General features: G+C 38.4%; 1 protein-coding gene across 5 annotated transcripts in view; it reads left to right on the top strand.

Annotated features, from left to right (window-relative positions):
- The window catches only part of SPATS2L (spermatogenesis associated serine rich 2 like), a 79,387-nt gene that overhangs the window by 33,628 nt on the left and 20,510 nt on the right, over positions 1-25,249 (top strand). For all 5 annotated transcript variants that reach the window (XM_042040899.1, XM_042040900.1, XM_042040904.1 and 2 more), the window contains 6 exons: positions 2,822-2,885; positions 13,688-13,796; positions 17,283-17,332; positions 17,755-17,995; positions 22,264-22,464; positions 22,882-23,017. In XM_042040899.1, the coding sequence (XP_041896833.1) occupies positions 2,847-2,885; positions 13,688-13,796; positions 17,283-17,332; positions 17,755-17,995; positions 22,264-22,464; positions 22,882-23,017 (776 nt within the window). In that variant the 5' untranslated portion in view covers positions 2,822-2,846. The remainder of the gene's footprint in view (positions 1-2,821; positions 2,886-13,687; positions 13,797-17,282; positions 17,333-17,754; positions 17,996-22,263; positions 22,465-22,881; positions 23,018-25,249) is intronic.

Below are 25,249 nucleotides of genomic sequence, written 5' to 3'. Positions count from 1 at the left end.
AGCATCTTCATTTTGACAGTTGTAATATGCATATTAATGAAGAGTGTGAAGTGTAGAGAAATGGGTTCATATGTAAAAGCTGATGTCCTCTTAGTTCTTTATCTTAAAAGGAAAAGAAAAAAGAGAGTAAGGAAGAAAGAAGCAGAGGGTATGTTTTGTGTGGCATACCAGATCTTTTTGAAACAGCTTGCACAGTTCCAAGCTAGCTGAATCAGCAGCACGTTTATTGGTGGAAGGCTATAATCATAGTAACACCTGCAGCGTACAGCAAAGAAGAGGCACATCAAATCTGGCAAAGTGTTGAATGAAGTTTTTACATCTGGTTTTAAATCCAGTCAGAGCATTGCTACAAAGAGTAGAATTGGTTAAGTAGTAGGGTTTAATCAAAAAAATTATTTTAAATTTGAAGGATTATTTAGCTGGTATCTTTGAAGAAACCTTAGTTGAGAGGCATGGGGCTTTCACCAAGTATCATTATTTGGATTAGTTTGCTTCATACAAGATGCAGTTTTAAAATGTACAATTTTGGTACAAAATTGGTAACATATATGTTTGAAAAAGGAACCTGAGGATTTAAAGTGACAAAGATCTTTTCCATTACTTACTGGTTTTAATATATTAATAAACTTTTAAGGCCAGAAGAGTTTGTTAGCTCTAACTCTTATTGAGCTTGTTTTTGTGTTGTGTGTTTGGCTCTTGAGTAAAAGATTTTACTGCTTTTGTTAATGTTGTTATAAGGTGCTCGGTCAGATTAAGTGTATTTGAATCAGTATGCAAGAGGGCAGGCATTGATCAGTTGTCTCTAACATTACAAAATCTGCTCAGTACTAGGTACAAGAGCAAACTAGTCAAATTAACTATTCCTTAACATACTGTTATCTCTTAAACAGAGAATAGGACCTGCCCAGTGTGGGTTTGATGTCACTAGGTAGAAGGCTTGCTTTTATGAAAAGCAGTAAGGGAGATGAAGACTTAGAGTAACTTTAGAGCTGACTTTTCCAGTCTGCATGGGAAATTTGATTATCTGTATTTTATGTTCTTTGCCCCTTTGGAATGAGAAATAGCTGACAGCAAAAGACAAGAAGTACATTAAAAAAATGTTGTCTAGGGACTGCAGACTACAAGCATTGCTTAACACCTTTCTTCTGTTATTGGAACACACTAAATATTGGAAATGGAATTGCCCTGGGCTTACCTTCTGTGTGATCTTCCTGCCTGCTCTGTCCAGATGTTTTTAGTTCTGCTTTTAGCCTTTGGGTGGGCTTGATAAAGAAACTAATTTGAGCTCTTTCATTCTTGATGTAAGGAGGGGCAGGAAGGGGAACCTTCTGCTCTGAGATACCAGCAGACAGTAAGGCCTTCAGAGTGACACGGTGGCCCAGTTGCCAGGAAGTCTTATCAAACACAGTGAGACTCCAGTCTTGGCCAAGCATTTGAGCCACTGACTTAATAAAGGTAAAAGGTATTTGAGTTCTAGTAGAGCATCTGTTCATGGTATAGTAAAATGGAGATGGCACAAGCAACCTTACTCATTTCAAGCATGTCTTTTTAATAGCTGGCAATGGAAATGGTTACTTTTGTCTTTTGGCTCTTCATCAGACCAAAACTCAAATTAACTTCTTTTTCTGCTTCCCATTATCTCTTTGCCATATGCTTCCTCAACTCTCATCTCTTTAGTTAGAAAACGGGTGCATACAGAAATTAATTATAAGATCTAAATATTGTCAGTGAATACTGTAAGAGAAGTGCTTAATTTCTGGAACTCTACTAAACTTTTATGCTTCAAAGAAGGAGTTAAGGGAGGATTGTTTAAGGGCATTAAAAGAGATTTAGAAGAATTTTTGGAACACTTACATCAGTCCACATAGCAAAGGCTCAAATGGGTAAAAGGAGGTGTTTCAACTTAAAAACTTAGAATGAACTTAAGGGTTCATTCTCATATATCTATACCTATACCTTTTTATCAATGTACAATGGAGCTAAAGAGAGTGACCAAACCAGGCTTGTATTTAATTTGACTGAGTCTTTGGTGTAATTCTTTGTGCGTGATTTAATTTTAAAATGTGAAGATTCAACTCTTTTCCTTAGCAAAGTTTAAGGCAGTTGCTTTTGATGGAAGCAAGATTAGGCAATGGGACTCCTTTCCCTGTGTTAACTCTTCATCATGTGTTAGAGTGTCTCTCACTTACCCAGCCACATAACTGGAAATAGAAAGCATATTGCAGGGTTTCTTAATCACATGCAAATTCCATTCATGTGCCCAAGTTTTCAGAGAAGACATAGAGATTTAAATCTACAGACCCTGTTAGTTTCAGTAGGAGCTGTGTGACTAAATCCTCTGAATTAGTTTTGAACTAAAAAAACAAACAAGAAGCCATGCAGCACTTGTCAGCCCAACCTCCTGGCACATTTAGCTGCTTTTTAGGACTGCATTGATTGATAAATTGTTTTGGCAAAAATTGCGGATGCTGGTGAATGAGAAAACAGGAGCTGTTGAGTTCATCTAAGGTATTCCTGCTCTTCACAGCCTCAGAACAGGGTCTGGGAGGCATGGCTGGGAGGAGTGTGATACATCTTCTATCCAGATTCATAGCTATAAGGCATTTTTAAATGTGCTTGCAGAACTAATCTGGGGAAGGTTGAAATTTGGACTAGCTTTGGTTTTTGGCAAGATTGAGCACTGTTGTGCAGGACATTGTGTTCTTATGTTTCTCTAATGCTTACAGGTAAGCATATGCAATTAGTCATTACAGCTGTAGCTTTGACAGGTTTGGGACTAAAACTTCCAAATTAATCTCTTTGATTTTTTTTCTCATTTCAGAGACACTGCTCTCCCCTGAATAGAGATGGCAGAAATCAATTCTCCTGTAAATATCAAGGAAAAGGTAGGTTTAAGTAACCATACAATGCAAGCCAAAATTATATTTGCATACATATTTCATTTTTGCTCTTTCCAACACTGTTCACATACTGAACTTTAATGTGTATTGACTCTGTGCATTAAGTTAAGTACACAGACGGGTATTGATAGGACTAATCTGAATCTTGCTTGACAAGAAGCATTTTTGGTTTTTTGCAGAGAGACTCTTTTGTCAGCTAGTCTTCTCTTACTCCTTTGTAATCCCTGTGCACACTGATGCTGTGGAGAACAGCACTTTGGGATGATTGCTGCTGTACAAAACACAATCATGTTGAGGAAACATGCCCTTTAGAAAATAATTTTCTGCCCAAGAATGTTATGCCTGTAATACTTAACGCAATTCCTAAAAGTGCAGGATCTGAAAAGAGCAGATTACTTTTTCCTATGAAAGTATGTCTGTTTTAAACTGCATTCCATGTGCTTGAGTCTTCTCCATATCCTTGGCTGGAGCTCGAGCCTCATCACCCTTTCAGGAGCAGTAAAGGACCTAAAGCGAATTAGGATAAGAGGTAGGTCAGGAGATCTTTTGTGACTCCCAGCAGGCAGATTGTGAAGAGACAATCTAACGATAGAACTTCTTTTGCTCTATATCTGTTTATGGGTAACAGTTCCTTACCTGTTGCACTGCGCAGGTGCCTGTTTTTTGAGTAGTTTTACCTTATATTTGATGTTCACATCTCAATTGCTCATTGTGCTTGAGGATTTGCATGTCAATATGAATCTCTGTTTTGGTGATTAATATCTTCCTTAGTCCTTAATAACAGCACAGGGTTTTAAAATCGAGTAGCATGATGATTTTGCAGTAGAAAGTAATGTCATCTTTTTCCCGATGCCAGAGTACTCAAAGGTAAACTACATTAATTCTCAAAATACAACTCAGTAAATAAATTGAAGCTCTGCATATTTACTGTGTAGCTTGAATTTTTTATTTAAATCAGTTTTACAAGTGCATGATTTTACAAATCACATGTTTGTCTTTTGCAAGTTTAAGAATGAGGAACTGCAACAGGACTTAATTTATTCATGCTAGATATCTGTTATTCCATGTGTGATATCTGCTGGGAGTGTCCAAAATCAAATGTTTGTGAGCATATGCATTTTAAGGCAGGAAAATAATTGGATCAATACATTCTGTTATAAATTGTTCTACTCTTTATTCCTGTATCTTCCATCAGTATTTAAGTCCCACTAAATCCCTATGCCAAATAGAAAACTTAGTTTAATAGCAATTGAAATTCTTTTGCAAAATCACTGGGTTTCGTTCTGGAAAATAAAGATTAATAACCTACTAAATAAAGGGTTAGTGACCAAACAGCGTAAGCCTCATGCAATCTACATACATCAGCTGGGAAAGTGTTGTGCTCAGAGAGCCACTGCACTGGGACAAGTCTGTCCTCTTTTAAAACAGGATTGCAATGGCTCTATTTGGTATCTCGTATTTTGTTTACAGCATGGGCAGCAACAAACTGAGTAACCAAAACGTGACTAGCTTCAGAACTCTTCAAGTGATGCACTAGAAATGTGAGGAAAGGGTTGAACATAGAAGTCCTGCAGAGTTGCTTTTGATTATATTTGCACATAAACTGCTGAAACATAAGGATTTCATTTGCATGTTTGAAAAGCCGACATACTTACAGTGTACTGGTAAGAGTCAAAATCACATCCCTTTCTCTTAGTTTGCAGAGCTTACATGGTCATGCTACACAGCACTGAAGCAGAGTGAGTTTAATGTTTACTTTTATCCACCTTTTGGGAGGCAGTATTTCTGAGGAAGAAAACCAAGGTTCATAAGTACAATACTTCTGCTGAGCTCCACAAATCCACTGCCATCAATGTAAATACAAGTAGGCCTTGCTTAAAAGAACAGAATAGAATGCAGTTCCTTCCCAGCTCTCCCTTTCTTCTTCCTTAGTGCTTGCCGATCATAATGTACTTAAGGCTTTGATCTTGCTAGGACTTGCATGAAGCCAAAGGAGCTGCACATCTGCACACAAATACTTATTCATGGAAGTTTCTGCAAAAGTAGCACGCAGGTTTCTCCTTAAATTGAAAGTTGTTTCACTGTGGTAAGAATGTGGTGCAGATCCCATGCAGATTTCAGCATGTTTGTTCTTTTGTTTGAGGGTGGGGGGCAGTTGTTTGGGGGTTTTTCAGTGGTGACCTTTCCCTGTGTTCTCTCCATGATCAGCTTCTAGTTATTCAAGAAATTAAAACCTCTGCCACTGTTTTAAAAGTGATGTGAGGCCAAGGCAGACATTTTGGGCATTATGCTCACACCCAGACTCTGTAAAGCCCCACCCCTGAATTTGAGTCATAAAAGAATGCTACTGTGGTAGTGATACTTGTATAATTCATTCTTGGCATTTCAGCTGAAATAGTTCATAAAGTCAATAGGTTAAACATTCTGTTTTATATCTTATTTTTTCTCCCCCAAGAGATTTATATAAATGTTGGCCTGTGATGTTAGGAAGGCTAATGGAAGTTTCCATAGTTGGCAGAAACTCCTGCAGCTGTGATACTCTTGTGGGGGAGCCAGGACTTTTTCAATTACCATATTTTCATGCATATAACCCACAGATTTTCTGGAATAACCTAAGTTCTGCATTTCAGCAGACACAAAGGTCATTAATTGTCTGCATAACTAGTATAAGAAGTTTACCATCAGGATCTCTCTCAGAATAATTCCCTCTGCCCTGACCCTTGCTACAGTCTTCCTTCACTGTGCCACTCTCCCTCTTGCCTCTGATAACACTCATCTCTGTGCCTGATAATACAGGATAAGTAAGGACTTTTTTTTGTATCAGGATTTTCAGAGACTGAGTGTTATACGTAGTTCAGATCATATGCACAAAAGTGCACTGGATTAAAGGATAAAATGAGCCAAACTCATTGGCTTACATCCAAAATCCATAAAACCAAAGGAGGTATTCAAGCATTAACCTAGGACATCACCAGAAGAGGTGCTGAGATTCTGAAGTACAAGGCTTCCAAAGAAGCAATTGGAGTGAGGAATACAAGTGATGTATTGTCTCCTGCAACAATTAGACCCTCTTAGTTTAACAAGAGAAGAGTGAATATCAGGCACTCCCCAGGATAACCATTCAGCTCTGGCATGTGACTCTGGTTTTGATCCAAAGAAATATCAGGAATTGTTTAAACTTCAGGATTTGCTTTTGGGCCCATATTTTTTCGTTTCTTTTTTTTTGTTTTTTTAATTTGCTGTGTGTCTAAACATGTGTGAACAAGTGAGATCTGCTGTCAGCTGGAATTACCAAAATACTCATTCAGGTGAAAATTCTCCTTTTGAGATTCTGTTAGGAGCGAAGTTTTGCTGAAATTCTCCTGAAAGGCTTGCTTTCTCATTTGTCATTTCAACTGTCAGAGCTGGAGGAGCAGATGGGCAGCACTGCAAGAAGGAAATTTTATTCAGATGTGGTTTTGGAGGTTTCACAGTTTTGTTTGCATTACACCATAAATGTGGTTCTCATAAGCAACAGTCAGCATGCAAGGAAAAGAGTAGGATTTAGAGTGGAAGGAATGGAAGTAGTACGTAAATTTAAAATCATACATTACAAAAGCAGATGGGTTCCAATCTGTGATTTCACTTTCTCCTTAAAGTTGACCTTTGCAGCTGTTCTTTGCCCACGTGTTGAAGTAGATGGACTGTTCAAAGACCAGAAAAGTTGATCAAAATGCACTTTTGTCACTTGATGAGCCATTTAACTTGGGTTAAGGATATCACAGACTCATGTCTGTAAATGGTGCTGTCATCGCTCAAGCAGAACAGTTCTTACTAAGCCAAACTTTTCAGGAATCCTGAAATAACATATTAGAATAGCTGGCTTTCTATTTGATGGGTAAGAGTGAAATAATAAATCCATGACAAGTACCTAAAGAAGTTTACTGCAGCAAGTAGAACTTTTTTGAGGCTTACTAGGAACAAATGATCAGAAGGTATCAGAGTGATGAACAGATCATGTAGCAGAAAGAGAGGTACAGACCTGCTCAAAGGGGGTATTAGCAGCATTTGTTCAGTTTGTCAGGATGAATTTAGTAAAGCTTCTGGGAAAATGTCTCCAATGTAAGAAATAACCTCCAAATGCAACCAAGTCAAATTGTATTCATGAAATATGTTTGTGTAGAAGTTCAAAACCTTTTAAAAAATTTTGCCATGAAGTGGTTTTAAAATGCATTTTCTTGCTTAATGTAGCCAGGACATCTGCTAATGCTAAATTCCTAGATTATCGAAACCAGCAGTGTTCTGCAGGCAGCCCTTCTTCTTTGCTTCACTTGCAGGATTTGGGAGGAACTGGAGATGTAATGTAGCTGAATGATGTATATGTGTACATAAAAGTTTGCTACTGACATGGAGTGAAAATAAAGTAGGAAATGTCAGTGTTTCTTGATAACCATACTTATAAATTAATTTAGTTCTTAACTTAGAGAAAATCTGTTGATCTTAGTGTTTAGTACGAAGTGAAGGTGGATCTGCGTTAGTTTTCCTAACCAAGAATAAATAAGAATATTTCTGTCTAAGTGACCATAATAGTAACTTACTTCAAGGGGATTAGAGCAGCTGTGTTCGGGGGTTTCAGAACAGCCGTGAGCTTTCAGCAAAGAAGTTCAATTTGTCACTATGTCAGAAATACATAAACAAACTCTCTGAACCCCGGATATATTACTTATTCACCAGAAACATCCTCTTTGAGATGATGCCAAGGGGGACCAGATGGAGCGGAGCAGCAAACAGGCAGTGATTGAGTCCGTGTTGTTACAGTTGCCTGGGAACCATTTGAAACTTGATAGAGAACGTAAAGGACTTAGAGGAATACACAGCACTGTCAGCTTGGTTCTGCATGTGGAATAGGTAATCTGGTGTCACAGCTTCCAGGCTGGCTCTGTTTCTTTTTGAGCTTGACTTACCCAGAAGATCTTGTGAGACGGGTGTTTGTGAGGACTTAAGAGTAAGCTACCACGAGAGGATAGAATTCAGTATCCTTTCCTGTGTGCTGTATTCTTCAGGAGTAACCTGTTACTGATTCATTTAATATTTTTTTTAGGTGAGCCAAAAATTTGCCCCAAGTGAGATGTTTAACAGTAACCATCAGAAAAATAGTCAAGTATATCTGATCAGACCTTGGGGATTTTATTGTGAGGTAGAAGCTTATCTGAGGGGACTAGAAACCTTTTTCAGTTTTGATTCCACTTCTGGGCAGTCTTCAACATTTTTTGTAAGAGACAGATAAAAACATCCTCATGACTGTGGAATTCTGGTCCTGATGAGACATAATCTGGCTCAAATTGCAGCAAGCATTAGCATGACTTGAGCTCTGGATTGTGAGTTTAAGTGGAGGTGGACCTGCATTCTGTCTTTCGTGTTCTTGACTGTATATAGTTTTTTTCAAGATCACAGATTTATATTTCAGATCTGTGATTGCTTGAAAGTAGCTTTTGTAAGCTGAAATTCTGAGAAAGTTTTCTTAGTAGTAAACAAAGTAATGTGCTTTCATGTTAGGCTACAGGAGGGAAAGCCCAGGAATTTAATTACTGTCAGTGACAGATTCTCAACTAATGCTGACATTAATAGCATTAATTATCTGTGTGGTTCTGAAGGTATGTTACTGAATTCTCTTGGTGTCCCAGAATGCTGTCTAGCATCCAGATGATGACAGAAGTTCACTGGGAATCTACACCAGATAAAAACAGGATGTTTCACAAAATAATGAAAATAATTGACTTCCTTGTAGTCTGTCTGGTAATGCTGTTTCTCCTATGATCAGGTTTCAGTAAGTAGAAAAAAAACTCTTTTCTCCCACATACATGGAAATCTAATAAAGTAGACTGCTGAGTTAGCTTTTGCAGACTGGCATTAATGCAGTACCATTGCATGGTAAGAGATTCTTTTTCTCTGGTACTTTCTTTCATCCTTTAGCATGCTAAATATTTTTTAAGGGAGTTTGTTGATGAGAAGTCATAAATACCAGATTATTCTAGTTGCATATTCTGTTGCTTACATATTGAGAAGAAGGATGTTCTTGCTGAGTTTGAGGACTATAAATTTAGAAATTTAGGAGTTACCTCCTGCCCTGGAATCATCCTGTCACAGCTGTAATAAAAATGACCTCTGTACAGTTTTTTTGGATAGGGAAGTGATGGACTTCTCTCAAGCAACTGGAGGTTTGTAAGTGGGTCAGATGTCTAGCTGTACTAGCGCAAGGGCTGTTTTATCACCTGAGCTAGCAGGTGAACCAGAGAGGAACCAGCACACCTGGACTGCCTAGGTCCAGCTCACACTGAGCCCTTCTGTGTAAGTCCACCTTGTCATCTTATATTTGTCAAGCTTTCATGGAGCTTTGATATGCTTCTGTTCCTCACAGTCTGTGTTAGGTCTCTTATGACCTACAGCTAGAGAAGTGCATTTGTGTTAGGCTTATGCTGTCAGGAAGTTTCCTATACCTCCCTTTGCCTTTTTCTTTTCTATCACTAGGTCCCTTTCCAGAAACAAATGGGACACATTTTGCATGGGAGCACAGAGCTGAGCTTCAGACCTAGAAATCTACACATTTGAAATCGGGGTTAAAGGACTAAGGGGTGTAGTATCAGGGACCTTGAAAGTTGCATTTCTAGGTGAAAGTTGTCATATAGCCTGGTCTCCCTCCACATACCTTGTCCTCCTCCCAGATGCACTGTCAGGTCACAATTTGAGTCTTGTAACCATGTGTCAGTAATTTCTGTCCAGAAATTGCTGACTTTTTCATTGCTGTGTGCAACAGTTCCAGTCTATTCTGGATTAAAACATTGGTCAAACAGTGCATATGTTGTACACCTGATGTCTGGCACACAGATCTTTGTCTTTGAAATTCCAGAAGAAATACGGTGACATGATGCCATTTTGTTCCTAAAAATTTACAAGACAAAATACTTTGTTTTAGAAGAAAACCTTCTGGGATCTCTGCTCTCTTGGAATTATGGGGTTATATCTACTTTTATTGTTTCTGAACTAAGATGGTTATATATATGTGTGTGTATGTGTGTCTGTATTAATATTGATGTATCCTACTGCTTGCAAATTTTAGTTTTCATCTTCTCACCCACATAAATCACTGCACAAATCTGGAAAGGAGAAACACTAACTTGTAGGGATCATGGATATCACAGCATTCATACACAAGAGAAGCAGATTTTAAAAGTCTAAGCAACTTCGGATTTGGGATTTCCTGGGTCTTGGATGCTTTCCTTTGCAATCTGATGCTCTTTTCCTGAGGAATTATTTCATTAAACTTCTCATTTTTTTTATATTTTCCACATAGAAAGATAAACAAATGTAATTTTTGTACAACAGCCAACAAAAAATATTGTTGGGTTTTGGCAGTAGAACTGTTGAGCTTTACAGTATATTAATTCCCTAAATCAAAATTTTTAGTAGTCCAGCTAAACCAGGGCTGTGTCCACAGTGTTGTCATATGCTTCTTTTCTCTGTAATGTTGACCATTTTTCCTAAGATCATCATCTTGGTTTTTCTGGGTTATCTCCACAACTAGAATGTTTCCATAACCTTTTTGTATTTAATTATAGTACTAGTTGGATGAAGCACAGTTTAGCTTTTAATTCTGGTTTTTCTGTTAAGCAAAAAACTCTTAACAAAGGCTACACAGTGCAAACAGAAAGTCTTCAGTTGATTTTTTTAGTCTAAAACATAGTCTGCTTGGTTGAGTTCTTGAGTGTCAATGTTCTCCACCCCACAGATATTCTTCTTGTCTGTAGGAAGTTTCCAGACTGCACTGTGGCAAGTTGCCTGACCCTCCAAGTGAGGTCTTAGCCTCACTTGGTTGTTTCCAGATGATTCTTGAGGCTTGCAGACCTTTCATAGCAAAGTAGGACCTAGAAGCTCTGTGAAATCCCTATGCTTAAAGTTGGTTAGAATACTCTAGATATTTCTTACTATTTTCCTGTAAGCAGTTACCACAAGGAGGTTATGCAATTTTGAGTAGGCAGAGAGATGATCCACATGATTGTGAAAGAAGAGGGGATTTTTTTGTGAGAATATGAAGATGTAATCCACATGGTGAAAATACTTGGGAGCTACCAGCTTGAATATAAAATGGACTGTAACTTGTGGCCTGCTCTACCTTAGTGTCTTTGCCAGCTTTTGTTACGGAGCCAACTCCGTTCACGCTTTTTGCAGGTTAATCACTAAATAGCATGCCTGTGCCCACAATCACTAGATTAATGACACCGTTTTCCACTGCTTTCTCTGCACATCCTATTGATCTGTGTCAGTTTTCACTTGGCTGCCTGCAGTACATAGCAGAGTGCTATAATCACTTCCTTCCCTGTGCACGTACGTCAGCTGAAGAGAGAAACTTGAGCAGACAGGGGTTTTTCTGGATAGTTTCTGGCAACAACAGCCTCTGGGTCAAGCAGTCCACTTGTCAGCCTAGTCTGTATGAACTTCAACATGCAGTTACCCCTGTTGAGTAGATATTCTGAAGTAGCCTCTGTTGGCTGGGGACTGAGCTTGTGGGCAAGCCTGGTTCAGTCGTAGCATGGCAACATTAGACAGACTATGAGACAGGCCTTTGGGAAAGGGTCCTTGGGAAGTAGACAAGCACTTTAACTCCACTGCCTTCTGAGTTATGGCTTTGGCCTGGACTGTCCAAGGCTAGACTTGCTATCTGGAAGGTGTTGTGGGCAAATGTAAAGCTGCAGAGAGGGGTGTGGTGGGATGATGGACAGGAACAGAATAAATCGTCCTAAGTAGCTGTACTGACATTGTGTGCTGAAGCCAAGTATGAGCCTTTTGTAGTTCTAAAGCTGAGTCCAGCGGGCATCAGGAATCTGAGCTGTCCATCACTGTGCATTGAGAGAATCTGCCATGATTCCTGGTTTATGGAAGTATGCAGGACAGGGAAACACAGTGCTTGGGGAGGGGGGGTGAACATACTACAGCAAAATAGGATTTTTTTGGTCAAATCTGAGCACTTAAGTGTTCTCAATCACCTTTTGATATCTCCGTTGATGGAGACTCCATAGAGATTGTCCTTCAGCATCTTACTGGACAGCTAAGACAAGGTAGTGTGAATGCTTTTGCCATGTGAGCCAGCCTAGTTCCCTTAAACAGCTCTATCTTCATGTATTACTTTTTCGCAATTATATTTCACAGTACAATAAAAAGACCACGCTGCTTCACAATTATCATGATGACACTGGGATGCAGTAAATAAAGTATGCCCTAATCAAGGATGTATTCCCACAGAAAGATGACAAAGGAGGGTGCCAGATAAACATTTGCAGGACAATAACAAGTTTCTGATTGTAAATACATGCTGGATGTCTTGACACAGAAGCTCATAAAGCTAATTTGGAACAGCTAAACTGGTTTGGCAGAGTCTCTCATTTTTTTTCAGAGTATTATCACAGGCTTTTGTTTTGTTAATTATGTTTAAATATTTTTATTTTTGGTCTGATCTTTATAGCCTTAAAATAGCAACAATGTTTCATATAACTATTTATTTTCAGCTATAGTACATAGGGAAGAGAAAATAAATTATCAATGTGATTCCAGTAGGAATATTTTATTAAAACGTCATGAGTTGAATTCCATTTGGTATCAATGGATACTGACAATACAGCAATAGCAAATGCTGTGAAATTTAAGTATGGCATGCCAGAGTCATCTATGGCTGTAACACCTCATCCATCAGCAGTTTCCTGAAGGAAGCATTTGGCATTGATGCCTTAGGTTTTAACTTTCATATTTTCAAATACTGCCTAGTGTATAACTCTGAAGTTTCTTGTAGCCTGTTAACTTCTGCTCTCTCATGCTAGGTAGACATAACAAAGCCTCTCCAGGCCTGCTCTCCAAGGACACCCAGACTGTCCTAGGCCCAAAAAATATAAACCAAAAGCCTCTAAAGGGGGGGGCAAGCTTGGGGAAATTACATCATTAACTGAAGCTTTAATTGGAGAATTAACCCTGATATGCAAATGAACCAAACTTATAAAAGTGTGAAGAACTTGTGACCCAGGGTCCATCTTGGGGTCCATCTTTGCAATAGCCTCTGGACTCCCCAGGGTGTACCTTTGAAGGCCCTTCAAATAGATACCTACCTTTATTCCCTTCTTCTTGTCTAGTCTCTGCTTTTAGGTGGCCACTTCAGGCATCAGCATCCCATTTGTTCAATCCTTTGTTCAGGATTTTGTTACATAAGCTTCCTGGTTACTTGTATATGGAACAGCGAACTGAAATTATGTTGAGTAGCCACTAGAACTTTTAAAAATAATATTGTTCTCTTTTAGCCTGTGACTGTTTTCATGCATATGACTGTTTTTCAGATGCCAAAAAACCACCAATCATAACTTTGATGTAGCAGGGCCATGCAAGAGCCTTGTTGCAGTTGTGTGCTCACTAAGTTTGTGTAGGTGATATGTGGAGACCCTTGGCAGCAAATAGAATATTTAGGAAAGAAGCATAAGGCCAAATTCTGTCAGTTGAATTAAGATAATTCTTCTGCTGTGACTGAGAGTAGGATTCATTTCCAGGATTACTGGCTACCAGTTTTGTGATATAGCGTCCTGAAGAAATTGCTTCATTATTTGCATGGCTGGGTAAGGATAGGATGGAGATTGCTTTGTACAGATACATTCCTATGCTTGTGAGCACGTCAGTGTAACAGGTATTTATATAAACATGCACTGGCACAGAGGTACCTTACAGTCTAAAGGAGTATGATAAATTCATATGTTACTGTCTTCTTTTACTTACAGATCAATGCAATCCGATCGATTGTTCCGAACAAAAGCAATAATGAGATAGTTCTGGTGTTGCAGCAATTTGATAACAATGTAGACAAGGCTGTTCAAGCTTTCATGGATGGTGAGTACAGTGTACCTTTTTCACTAATGCAGGAGGGATTCAATCACATGCCAAAGTATTCGTTGTCTCTAGTGGCTCAAAATATATTCTGTAGTTCTTCTGAAATCTGATGTGTGGCACTTACTAATTATAAAAGAATTGATCCTCCTGTCTGCATCTTTGCTTCTTCACAGTACGAGACTGACATGGCTGTTCATCTGTTATACCTGACTTTGCCATTTTTGAAGCCATTCTTACTGCAGACCTCCTTCTTTATTTTGCGTGAAAGTTAATGCTTTTAAAGTAAAATGTCAGGAAGTTATTCGCTGTTGAAGATACAGTAACTAAGAACAATTTGGGATAGTTCTGAAGCAGATAACCAGGCCCCATAACCCATGAATTTGATGCATACATTGACATTCAAACCTCAATCTGAATTTTGCAAATAGCCTTGACATTTATAATGGCTGAACCAAGACTCCATTGAAAGTTCGAGCCATTTAAACCTGGATCCACGTTTGTGTTTTGCGTCATGAGACCATCTCTAATGAAAGGTCACTTGTATTTAAATAACGCTTTCCTCGTAAATATATAAAGTCAAGTATTTTGAACTTTCACCACAAGAATCTGTGAGAAACCCTTTGTGGAAGTAATGGCATACCATGAGCAAATCTTTTCAAAATCTCTGTAGCTTGTAAATGATACTAGAAGTTCAGTGGTCTCAAAGGGCCCTGTATATCTTAAAAATGACTCTTTTTTGCTATCTCAGCAAGTTGTTTAATTCATGCCTATTTTACTTCAGAATGTTTTTGGGTTTGGTTTGGAATAACTTACTAAAATGTATCAGCCAAAAAGCCTCATCATATACTAGGAATTACCCATATGCAAAAAGCAGATGCAAGCAAACTGGACTATTTATAAATGTATCGAAATTCTTCCATCAGATCTATATGGTTCTTTTTGATTCAGGCAGCTGCACAGACAGTTACATTCTGATGGATATATTGAAATTGCTTTTGTCTATGCACACACACAAAGAAAAAGGGAAGTGTGATACATCTAATTAACAATAATTTTGTTTTCCTGTAATGTATGTCCTGGGGAAGGTAGTGGAGGATTCTACCATGACTATTCAATAAGTTGCTTTCACTTTATTTTGTCTTAAGTTACCACTGCTTGCTTGTGGCTTATGAATTGTTTCCAATGGTTCCTCAAAAGGGGAGCTGCTTTCAGAGCTATGCGTCATCACCTGCTGTAAGGAAGAAACAGTGCAAACACAAGCCTTGGAGGAAGCACAATAAAGTCCTGAAGAAAAGCAAACTGTTGTACCTGCGTTCAGATGATCTTTGTTTGAACTTCACCAGTTCATGATTACTGTTCAGAAGTCTTTGTGAGGGAGTATTTGAAAACAGCTAATATTTGTTTCTGTCTGAAAAGAGCACAAAATATACGTATCCATGCAGCTGCCACTGTGCGTAGAATGAGTAATTGAAATGTTTTTTTCAAATGAATGACAAAAATTGCTAAGATTGAAATAATACTTGCAGAGAAGTCCTGCAATGAAAAACATACGGGTGGCCATGCTGAATGGAAAGGTTGAGCCACCTCCATGCAGTGCTTCTCTCAGAGGTGCTGCTTGCTGAATCAAGAAATGTTCAAATTTAGTTTCCTATCTTGCTTCTTGGCAATTAGAGTGGCATTTAGGAGATGCCTCTGTTACGAATTTTATTCTATATGTGAAATTTGATTTAAATGAAGGGGGTTCAAAAGTTTTATTTGCTATGCTAGTGTTTCCCTAATTAAGCATAATCAGAAGGTCTGTTCAGCTGCTTTGTAGATCTGTTCAAGAAAATATACTGGTGGGTTCAAAGGAGGGCTTTGGGATTTGGACAGTTAGTGCATTTCCAATAGGAAGAAACAAAGGTTAGTTGGATGAATCCCTTAAGTAACTCAGCATGTATAGTATTCACAGGGAAGCTGAGGGAAGCAAAGCAAAGACTCCACTAGCCACCAAGGGTGTTGGTTGCTACTGTGAAAACAGTAAACAAAGCTGTCACATGAAATCACATATTTTCAGCAGCATAGAGTAAAATGGGCAGCAAATGTTTATTACTTCATACAGAAACATGGTGCCTGTCAAAAGATGATATACCTTTAGGAGAGGGGATTGTACTTACATGTACATAAGTATGTGTGTAACTAAATATAAATATGCATATAGTTATACACTAAATTGAAGTTGCCTTAGCCTTCTATCTGCATTGTCATGTCATCTAGCAAATAAAACATGGCTTTGATGGATTCCATGCACATTTTTTCACAATTTAACAAATTCGGCTTAGCACTGCTAATAAGATCCATAATCTTTCCTATTGTGTGTGACAGGCTTACCAGATCATCTTGGATCTGGTTTATTGAGATAGAAAAGTAATTTTGGTACATCTGAAAACCTCACATGTCTTAGGCTGAATACAAGTTGTCAACTCACGGTGATCTGAAAACAGAAATTCTTCTTAATACTAGTATCAGGATTTCACTGAAAGGAGTGAGAAGAATGGCTGAGTATTAAATCCACTTGGAAAGGCTAATAAATGAGTATTTACTACATTTGTGAAGGGATGGTAAAGTGATTATTCAATTCAAGCAGAAGACCTTTAACCTGATGGTGATTAAAAATGCTATTGTGGCAGATACTGCCATAGTAGTTTGGATGACAATTCAGACTGCATGAGCATCCATTTTCAGCTTTAGACTCCAGGAGAACAAAATGATGATGTTAACTAGAAGGAGAAGAGTTTTCTTCTAACATGGCAGCAGGCACTGGTCTGACCAAGGCTATGTCTGCTTTGTTCCATAAATTTATCTAAGCAACTCATTATGGCTGACAGGCAGAATTTCAAGTATAACTGTAATTACTTTTCAATATAATTTTTTACCATTCTTTTCTGCCCGGCTTAAGTTTACTGCATTTGTGTGATGCAGATTTTATGCAAGAGTCAACAGAATTACTCTTTTGGATGCTACTTAAGTATTTACTTTTTATGCTCTTACGTCTTCTGAGGATGACAGGTAACACGTAGAAAATACATGATAAAGATGCCAAAAATTTTTAAAACTTTCAGATGCTCTAGTGTCAGGGTGGATTATTTTGTGTGCTTAGTGTTCACTCTGGAGTGCTGAGATACTTTCCTTTTCAGGCAAGAGATTTGAGTGTTGATTTTTCTGGGTCTTATGCTAGTGCTTTAAGTTAGGCGCACAATTGCTTTGTGCAATGAAGTCCATAAAAAGCCAGTAGTGCCAAGTAGACCATCCACTGGAAGTAGTGTAATCAAAACAGGTAACTGAGAAGAAGAAAGGCAATAGTGTCCATTTTGTTCTCCCCACATAAGAGAATTCACAACAAATCGAAATGCTCCTCAGCCAGGAAACTAGGAACTGATCATGAACACACTAGTTCTTTCCCGTAGCTGAGCTTTTGTTGAAATGTTTTATTTTTCTTTTATCTAGGCAGCGCAACTCAGGTTCTAAAGGAATGGAATATGACAGGGAAAAAGAAGGTAAGAACTTGCTCTTGAAAATCAAGGCATTTAAATCACTTATCAGCTGTCTGTGCTTGAACTGTAGTACTCTTGGTCAGTACTTGGCCTTTTCCAGCATAGGTGACTTCATTCACACCTGCAGACAGTACTTGAAAGCAAATGTGTGTACTGTTTTTGATCCTGTTCCTCTGTCACTGTCTCACTAAGCCCAGTGTTCTGAGCGAACTTCTGGGACACCATGTGCATGTACCTGTGTGGGGGAGCCAGACCCTGGACAAGCACAGGACAAATCCCAAAACAGCTCATGTGCAGAAACACTTTTAATAAGAAATCCTGGATAGTCACAGCCACTTGCAGTGGCTCAATTTACTGATTGTATTTTGAGCTTATAGGATTTGCATTGAGTGATGTCTCTGTTCTTGCAATATTTCCCCATTTAGAACAATAGGAGAAAAAGAAGCAAATCTAAACAGCAGCAAGGCAATAAAGATCCTAAAAACAAGAATGGTGCACCTGAGAAGGCATGTCAAGAGCCTCAGCGAATAAATGACTGTCATGTGAATGGATGCCCTAAGGACAACTCTGGCCGTGGTTCTGCCAATCAGAAACTGGAAACCACTTCTCTTGACAACAAAGGCTCGGGATTTGCAGGGTCAGCACTGGACTGTCCAGAAATCAGAGGTCAGTTCATCTGACAGAGAGCACCTTCTCAACTGGCAGAAGCCAAGCCTTCTTTGGCATAAAGATCATGGTATTTTTATTGCCATGAAGATGTTGTAGAGATGTTTTTGTGAAAAAATAACGCACAGAACTCTTAAAAGTCACGCCAGTAGAGTTGTATCTGCACACTATTCATCTTGCAATATGTTTCCTTGCAAAATGTCTTTCTTCTCCCAGAGACAGCCCAGCTGATACAGAATATTACAGGTTGACTTACAGAAGAATGCAGGGTTAGAAAATGGCTTGAGTATCAAATTGTTAACAAAAGGATAAGTCCCACACTATTTGAACACTATGAGCTTATGGTGTATTACTGGATTTCTTTATTGCTTAGTTCAAACTAGTCCATTTTTCGTTTTTCTCACCTTCCCTACATAGGCTAGCTACAGTAGATCTCCACTGGCTTTCCCTAGCCGGGAAGGGAGGGCCTTTGTGGTGTGGAAAGGCACTCTGATAGCCCTTTAGTACATCCTCTTAGTTTCTCATGGGGTCTAGTTACCATTTCTGAAACCGGGAGGGGCAGTAACAGAGGAAGTTCTTCCTCACTGTGGTAAATACAGAGTTAGGATTATAGCAACATCAGTGGGAACAGACTTGCTCTTCTGGGGCAGAAGTTTTGTGAAAGCTTTTGCCTTCAAGTTCATAAAGCTCATATTTAATTGTTGTCAGTACTAGTAGTGTTCTTCCAGCTCTTCACATTTCAAGACATCTACCAGGCCTGGATTATTGCTGCTGTTAGTATTTTCTTCCTGTGTCTTAAGAACTTTCCTTGAAATCCCTTTTTCCATGATTGCAAATACAGCTCTCAAACCCCATTTTAAAGGAATGTGCCAAAGTGATAATTGTCCTGAAATGAATTATCTGCTGCTTTCAGATGACTTTGGTGGTGCCAGCCTCTGGTCAATTAAATGAAGACTATGCAACCTGTAGCAGCCAAACAAACTACTTACCAAGAAATTTTGTCCTAATAATTTGATGCCTCGCAAAGGACCAGAGATGCACTCCCTGCCCTTGCTAGACTCCCACTTTACTTTGGATAAAATATTCTATAAGCCAGAAAATTCTGCATTTCTATAATACTAAAAGCATTTTTGCCACTTATTTTGCAAGACACAAACATTTGTGGTATAAATCAGACTTCTTAGAGTGGCATTTTTTGAAATGATATATGCATGAATAAAGATACATAGACTTAATTGCGTATGCATGGGGTGTGTTTTCTAGGGGGTAGAGAATGCAAGAAGAGTACCCATGCTGTTAGTGATTTTTTTCTGGGTCATTGGGATTGAGTCCTGCTTTTTTCTCCTTGAAACAGTTAAGACGTAGTTGTACATATAAAGGACAAAAAGTATCTTGAAATTTTTCTTTGCTTTTGCAAGTGGCAAATGAGAAATTACCATAGCTTTTACAATTTTTTTTCAACTTATACACATCTGCCTTGTTTCAATAACAAGGGGAAGAGAGAGTTTTCCAAAAAAAGGACAGAAAAGAAAGGAAACAGAGAGAAAGGAAAACTTGTAACTTTAATATTCAAGTTTTCCTTACATAGTAAAATAATTTGCTGGCAAAATTTTTAGTAGAGAGAAGGAAAGAATTTCTTCTTAACTCTCAGTTGCACTAGTATCCTTTTCTTTGCAGTCAATATAATAACTACTTTCTTAGGGTCAAAAGCCACCTATATTCATATTGTTACATTTGTGCGGAAGTGATCAGGATCCTTCAGGGGCCAGCAGCTGTGCCCTTGTGGTTTCTGAGCAAGTCATGCAGACTCTTCTAAAGCAGTATGAAACGCTGAAGTGAGTCCAAAGTGCACCTGTTTCATACTGCTCTCTCTTGTGTTGTAATCTCCTTTGTATTATCCTTGTCTAGCTTGTTTGTTTGGTTCCTTCCCTATCAAATGAATGTTACTGTAGTCATTTCATCATCTCCTTCAGAGGTGTCACAGCTTAGAAGGATCATAGGTGTCTGTTTAGAGTCCCTAATACTTTCTTCCCCAGGAGGAACATGAGGTTGAAGCTTTGCTTATTCCAGCTCCAAGTCTGTGAGATTAGGACTCCCAGAGCCATAAAATCCTGGCAGCCTGGAAGGGACGTCAGGAACCAGAAGGGAGGGTGCAGCATTTCTCCATAGAAAATTAGGGGGGGGGGGAAACATACAGCTGTTGCCTTTAGTTCAGGTCTGCTTATTTCTTGCCATTATTCCATCTTTCTTTTTCTTAGACATCTTTAGTTGCTGTTACCCTTTCTGTGCATGGCCTTGTAAAGAAGCAGTGTGAATGAACTGAAAGGGTATTTAGTGCTGCTTTGCCATGCTATTGCTTTTGCAGGGACCTGGGTGAAATCAGATCCTGATCTCTTCCCTACTTATTTTCCATGTAGGAAAATTTTTAATGAATCTTTCAAACTTCTGTTGATATCTCACGGGACTAATGGCTTTTTTCTTCTTTCAGCCAAAGAATCTATGAGGTTCACTTGATTTGAACTATGTTGGTCATCTTTCTGCTGGGTTTCAAAGTAGGTCGTGTAGTTTTGGGAGAAACAGAGTCAAAGTACATTGCAGACAAAAGATGATCAAGAAGTTTAATTTAGAGTATAATTGTTGTTCTAGGTGACTTTCTTTAGGCAAAAAGCTGTCAAGTTTGTAATTTTTCTTGACAAGTGTACCAAAGCTGCTAATTAAACACAGTAAAAACAATTATGCACTTTAATAACGAATTTCAAAAGATCCAACCTTACGGACAGAACCCAAAAGCCTTTCTTTATAGGTTAGCTGATAGAATGCTGGTTTCTAATTACTTCTTAGTTATTTAGCAAGGGCAGCCTCAACTGAGAGCAGAAAGCCTTGATTTATAAAGAATTTTCTGCCTGCATTAGTGTGAGATGCAGCCAGGGTCGAACAGGGTTAGTGGCAGTTCTCTCACAGGAGAATTCCTCACTGTGTGTGAGACTGGCATCAACATCGAACCTTTGACGTGTTCAGAGTGCTGCATTACTGGTGTTTCTTGCTTTCACAGATTCACAGGTTTCTTTGACTTCTTTCAATGCTTTCTTACATACTGTTTTATGCAAGATACCTTTTCTGTTTTCAGACTCACTTTTTAAAGCCCTTAAAATCTGGTTTAAAATGTGAGCACTGATGTTCATCCTTGTTCCTCTGGTGTTACGTGATTGCCATGAAAACATATCAAGATGCACTTTACACCTGTCCTAATGCCCAGCCAGGGCACAAAGAAGTCACTAGTTGATACGCTGCACCTGTCCATGTGATATCCCTCAATCCTAGCAGTGTTTATCCCATTCCATGGGCTGTAATCCAGCTGTTAATCTGACAAGTCTCTTTTCTCCAGACACCACACATCATCAGTTGAACAAAGTGGTGATTAAAAAGCATCTTCAGAATGAACAATCATTCATTCATCGAAGTGAGTACAAAGATTAGAAAAATGAGTTAACACAACAAACCATTTCCTGTGCTTGCTTCCTTAACTAAAATTCACAGTGGCAGTAACAGCTAGCCTTGCCTGTCAGTTTTCACAGTCATTCTTTGGCTGCTTGTTCCTCTGCTGTGATGCTGATATCTTAAATCCCTTTGGAGTCTTGGAAAGAGGAAACCAGGTTGTCTTGTGGCAGCCAAACAGGCTCAGGCATTGTTATCCCTCTGAAGCTGTGGAACCCAGGAGCCTAATCTTTGACATAGTTTCATTTCCTGCTTGGTTCCTCTTAGCAGCAGGTTTTGATAGAAATCTGTAGTCAGGCAAGGTAAGTATTTCAGGTAGGAATGTTTATTCAGTGCTTTTAAAACGTTAATAAAATTAGGAATATTTTTTGTGTGCTATGTATGTGTGTATATGTATATCAACATTAAAGTCTCATGCTTTCCATAGAGGACTTCCTCTCTAGTTCTGATCTGAAATATTTGGGCAAATACTATAATTGATAGTATGCTTTTTATGTTACAATTTTTCATATTGGCATGAAAGAGTTGGGCTTTTTAAATTAGTTTTTCTTTTATACACTGTTGAAATATAGAAGAGTTCCAATTGTTGTTTAATTATCAAAACAGTTTCATTTGTTTTCATAGCTCTCTGAGGTTCTGGAGAATGTGTGCCAGTGAGAACACCCTATACACTATGAGTATATAGTCATAAAGTCATTCTGGCTTAACAGTAAGGCTTCATACCTTTCTTCATCTTATAACTCCTTGTTTTCTTCCTTAATGCTTTCTTGCAGACAGAGAACGAGAACGCCAGAGAGCATCTGTGGAATTAAACCCAAAGACTATGAATGGAGTAGAACAGCCAGAGCCCCTTCAGTCATCAGTTCAACTCCAGTGTAACCTAGGCAGGCCAAAGTCAAAATCTTCCTCAGTTAAATCACCCAATGCGTCAACCCAACTTGAAACAAAGACAGATGACTCAGTCAAAAAAAGAGGTAAATTGGATCTCTGGTTGCTGTGCTCTGAGGTCATAAAATAGCTGAGGCCTCTAGCAAAAAAATTGTGAATTCATGTAAGTTAGAGATGTGTTGGAAAATAAGAGTAGAATTATAACAAAATGAGTAAAACTATTTATGGTCTACTTAACATCATATTAAACAAAATTTAAATAATTTGAACTAATAATGCATTTCTAATATTTATTTGATCTGGGGGATGCGTTTCAGCAAACATGTTTAGAAACCCAAGAGCACTAGGGAGGGACTATGGGAAGGTCGGATTTATGGACTTCAGTAGAAAAACCACTTCATCCTAATCTGGGAAAACAACATGTTGAACTATTCCTGGTGCCTCATTCAGAAAAACTAAAACCAACTTTATGATTTCCATGCAATTTTTGTTTTCTATTTTAGGGCCAAACATTGAAAAATCAGTAAAAGACTTGCAGCGTTGCACTGTTTCTCTAACCAGATATCGTGTGATGATCAAAGAGGAAGTGGATAATTCAGTGAAGAAGATCAAAGCTGCTTTTGCAGAATTACACAGCTGGTAGGTAAATCAGCTTCAGAGATCCATAGCTCCACCTAGAAATGGGACTAATTAAGCCACTGGCATGAGTGGGGAGGAGTCACTTACACCCTCTTTGTTTGCAGCATTTGGTTTCATAAAAAAAACCAACATGGTGCCATTAGGTAATGACACTTGTCACCAACCAGGAAGTAATATATGCATTTATTGTATACATACATAAAGTGCTTTGAAAAAAAACTTAGGTTTTTTTACTCATAAATTATCCATCTTGACCTAATTCTTCTGTATCAGATTCAGTGGCAACATATATGAGCAAATGAAAGCTATTCTAAGTATCCTGTCTGGGATTTTCTGAAGTCTCTTTTACCTTCTTTAAATCTCCTCTTTCTGTACTGCATCTTTGATCTTATCTTCTCTGGTAGACAGTCCTTTACTGTCTCTTCATGTCCCATCATCTTTGCTTCTTATCCTACCATTGTTCTCTTAACTTTCCCTCATAGTTTCTTCTAAGCTTCCCATACATCATTTTATTTCCAATTCACATCTCTAGTTTATTCTTTTCCCTCACTCTTTTATGTCTTTAACCTTTTTTTTCCATTATAATTTTGAATACTCCTGATCTTCAGCATGTATACCTATGCCCTTTGAAAAGTTATGGCAGAAATAATTGCTGTAGTAGCAAGTTGCATGTTTGTTATATTCTTGTCATAGAAAAGTATTTTCTGCTTTGAGTTTCACTCGGCCTTGGTTAAGCATAGATGTCATATAAAACCTATGCATTAGACAGTGTTGAAGTAAATAGAAGAAATCTATTAAAGAAATAGACTAAATCTGTTAAAATGTACAATACTTGGTTACAAATCACAGAAGAGTGAAAAACCTTTCCCCTTTAATTCATCCACAGTATTTGTCAGTATTTTTATGACCGTATTTTATAAAAGAGCAGTAGTATTGGCAGGAGTTCGTTAACTTTAGACTTCAGTGGTGTATTCAATGGCTTCAAAGAGGCATCTAAAGTAACTTTAGGGCCACTTGGGCTCCCGTCTGTATGGGCAAAAAATCCAAGTGCTACTGAGCTGATTTTGGGGAGGTTTCTGTTTCACTGAGCCCCCAGTGTACTTTACTGTATGGCAGGGAGAGCTACATTTCTGTCTCTCCAGTGAATATGAGCTGTGATCACCAGTTGTACTAAACTGCGTAACATTGTCAGGATTGTTCTGGAGCCATCACAGTGATTTTTGCTTATGAACTTAAATGTAGTAATAAGATTGTTAAGATGGAAAAATTGAGCAAAGTTCATCAACTTCTTGCACCATTTTTTGGTAGTTCTCTGAGGGGACCTTTCCTCTGAGAAAACTATAGTTGGATTTCATTTGCTGTGTAGTTACACTCACTTTTTTTATTTTTGGTAGCAGTGTTAAAAATACCTTACATCACGTCTCACCTTGGTTGCAGGCAGTCACAGGCAATTCAGTCTTTAAGCAGTTGTCACTCTGGTCGTGGAACAGACTTAGAATTCTGTCATGATCTAAAAGTGCAGGGAGGTAGTAAGTTCAGAACTGAATTGCTTCATTTTTCATGTACTCACATTTTAGCTTGAAAAACAGTGAAGTGTATTGCCTAATACAAAAATACCCCAAAAGAGTCTGTAAATGCAAGTACTTAAAATGATGAAAATAGCCTGGACAACATTTTAATAGGCTTCATTTCATTTTGCCTCCTACCAGCTTCAGTGCCTAAATTATTGAAGTGGAGTCTGCTGGAAGCTCTAGAATGTAACAGATCTGTGGTCTGAATATTTGTGCCTCAGCATAACATTGCAACGAGGACAGCACAATGTCAGGAGATGATTATGGAAATCTCAGTGCTGGCTTTGTTGCTTTTGGCAGCTCATAAGTCTAACATTTAGGTTTTTCTTCAAATGAATGAAGGGGATTTTTTGGTTAAGCAGTAAACTGCATGACTTAACACCTTCTTTGCTAAAATTAAAGGGAGTTTTGTGATATTTCATATGATCTTGTGGCCTAAACTTTGAGAAAGATGGGCACAGCTGTTTTAATGCCTTGTTTCCAAAAACTCCCTGACAACTGCTGTAGATTTACTGAATTTGGGTAGAAATCACCCGAGCCAGTGATACATACAGCTTCAGACCTCATACAGGGATCACATCATATTCCTGAGCTGCACAGTTTAGTGGGTGTTATTTACATGGGAGTTTCCTTGCTCCAGAACTGAACAAAATATCCCTAG

Source organism: Corvus kubaryi, unplaced genomic scaffold (assembly GCF_017639235.1).
Source record: "Corvus kubaryi isolate FWS band 111438036 unplaced genomic scaffold, C.kubaryi_AGA036_p1.0 37396, whole genome shotgun sequence".
Lineage (NCBI taxonomy): Eukaryota > Metazoa > Chordata > Aves > Passeriformes > Corvidae > Corvus > Corvus kubaryi.
Note: the sequence above shows the minus strand (reverse complement) of the source record. Positions and strands in the feature narration are given on the sequence as shown.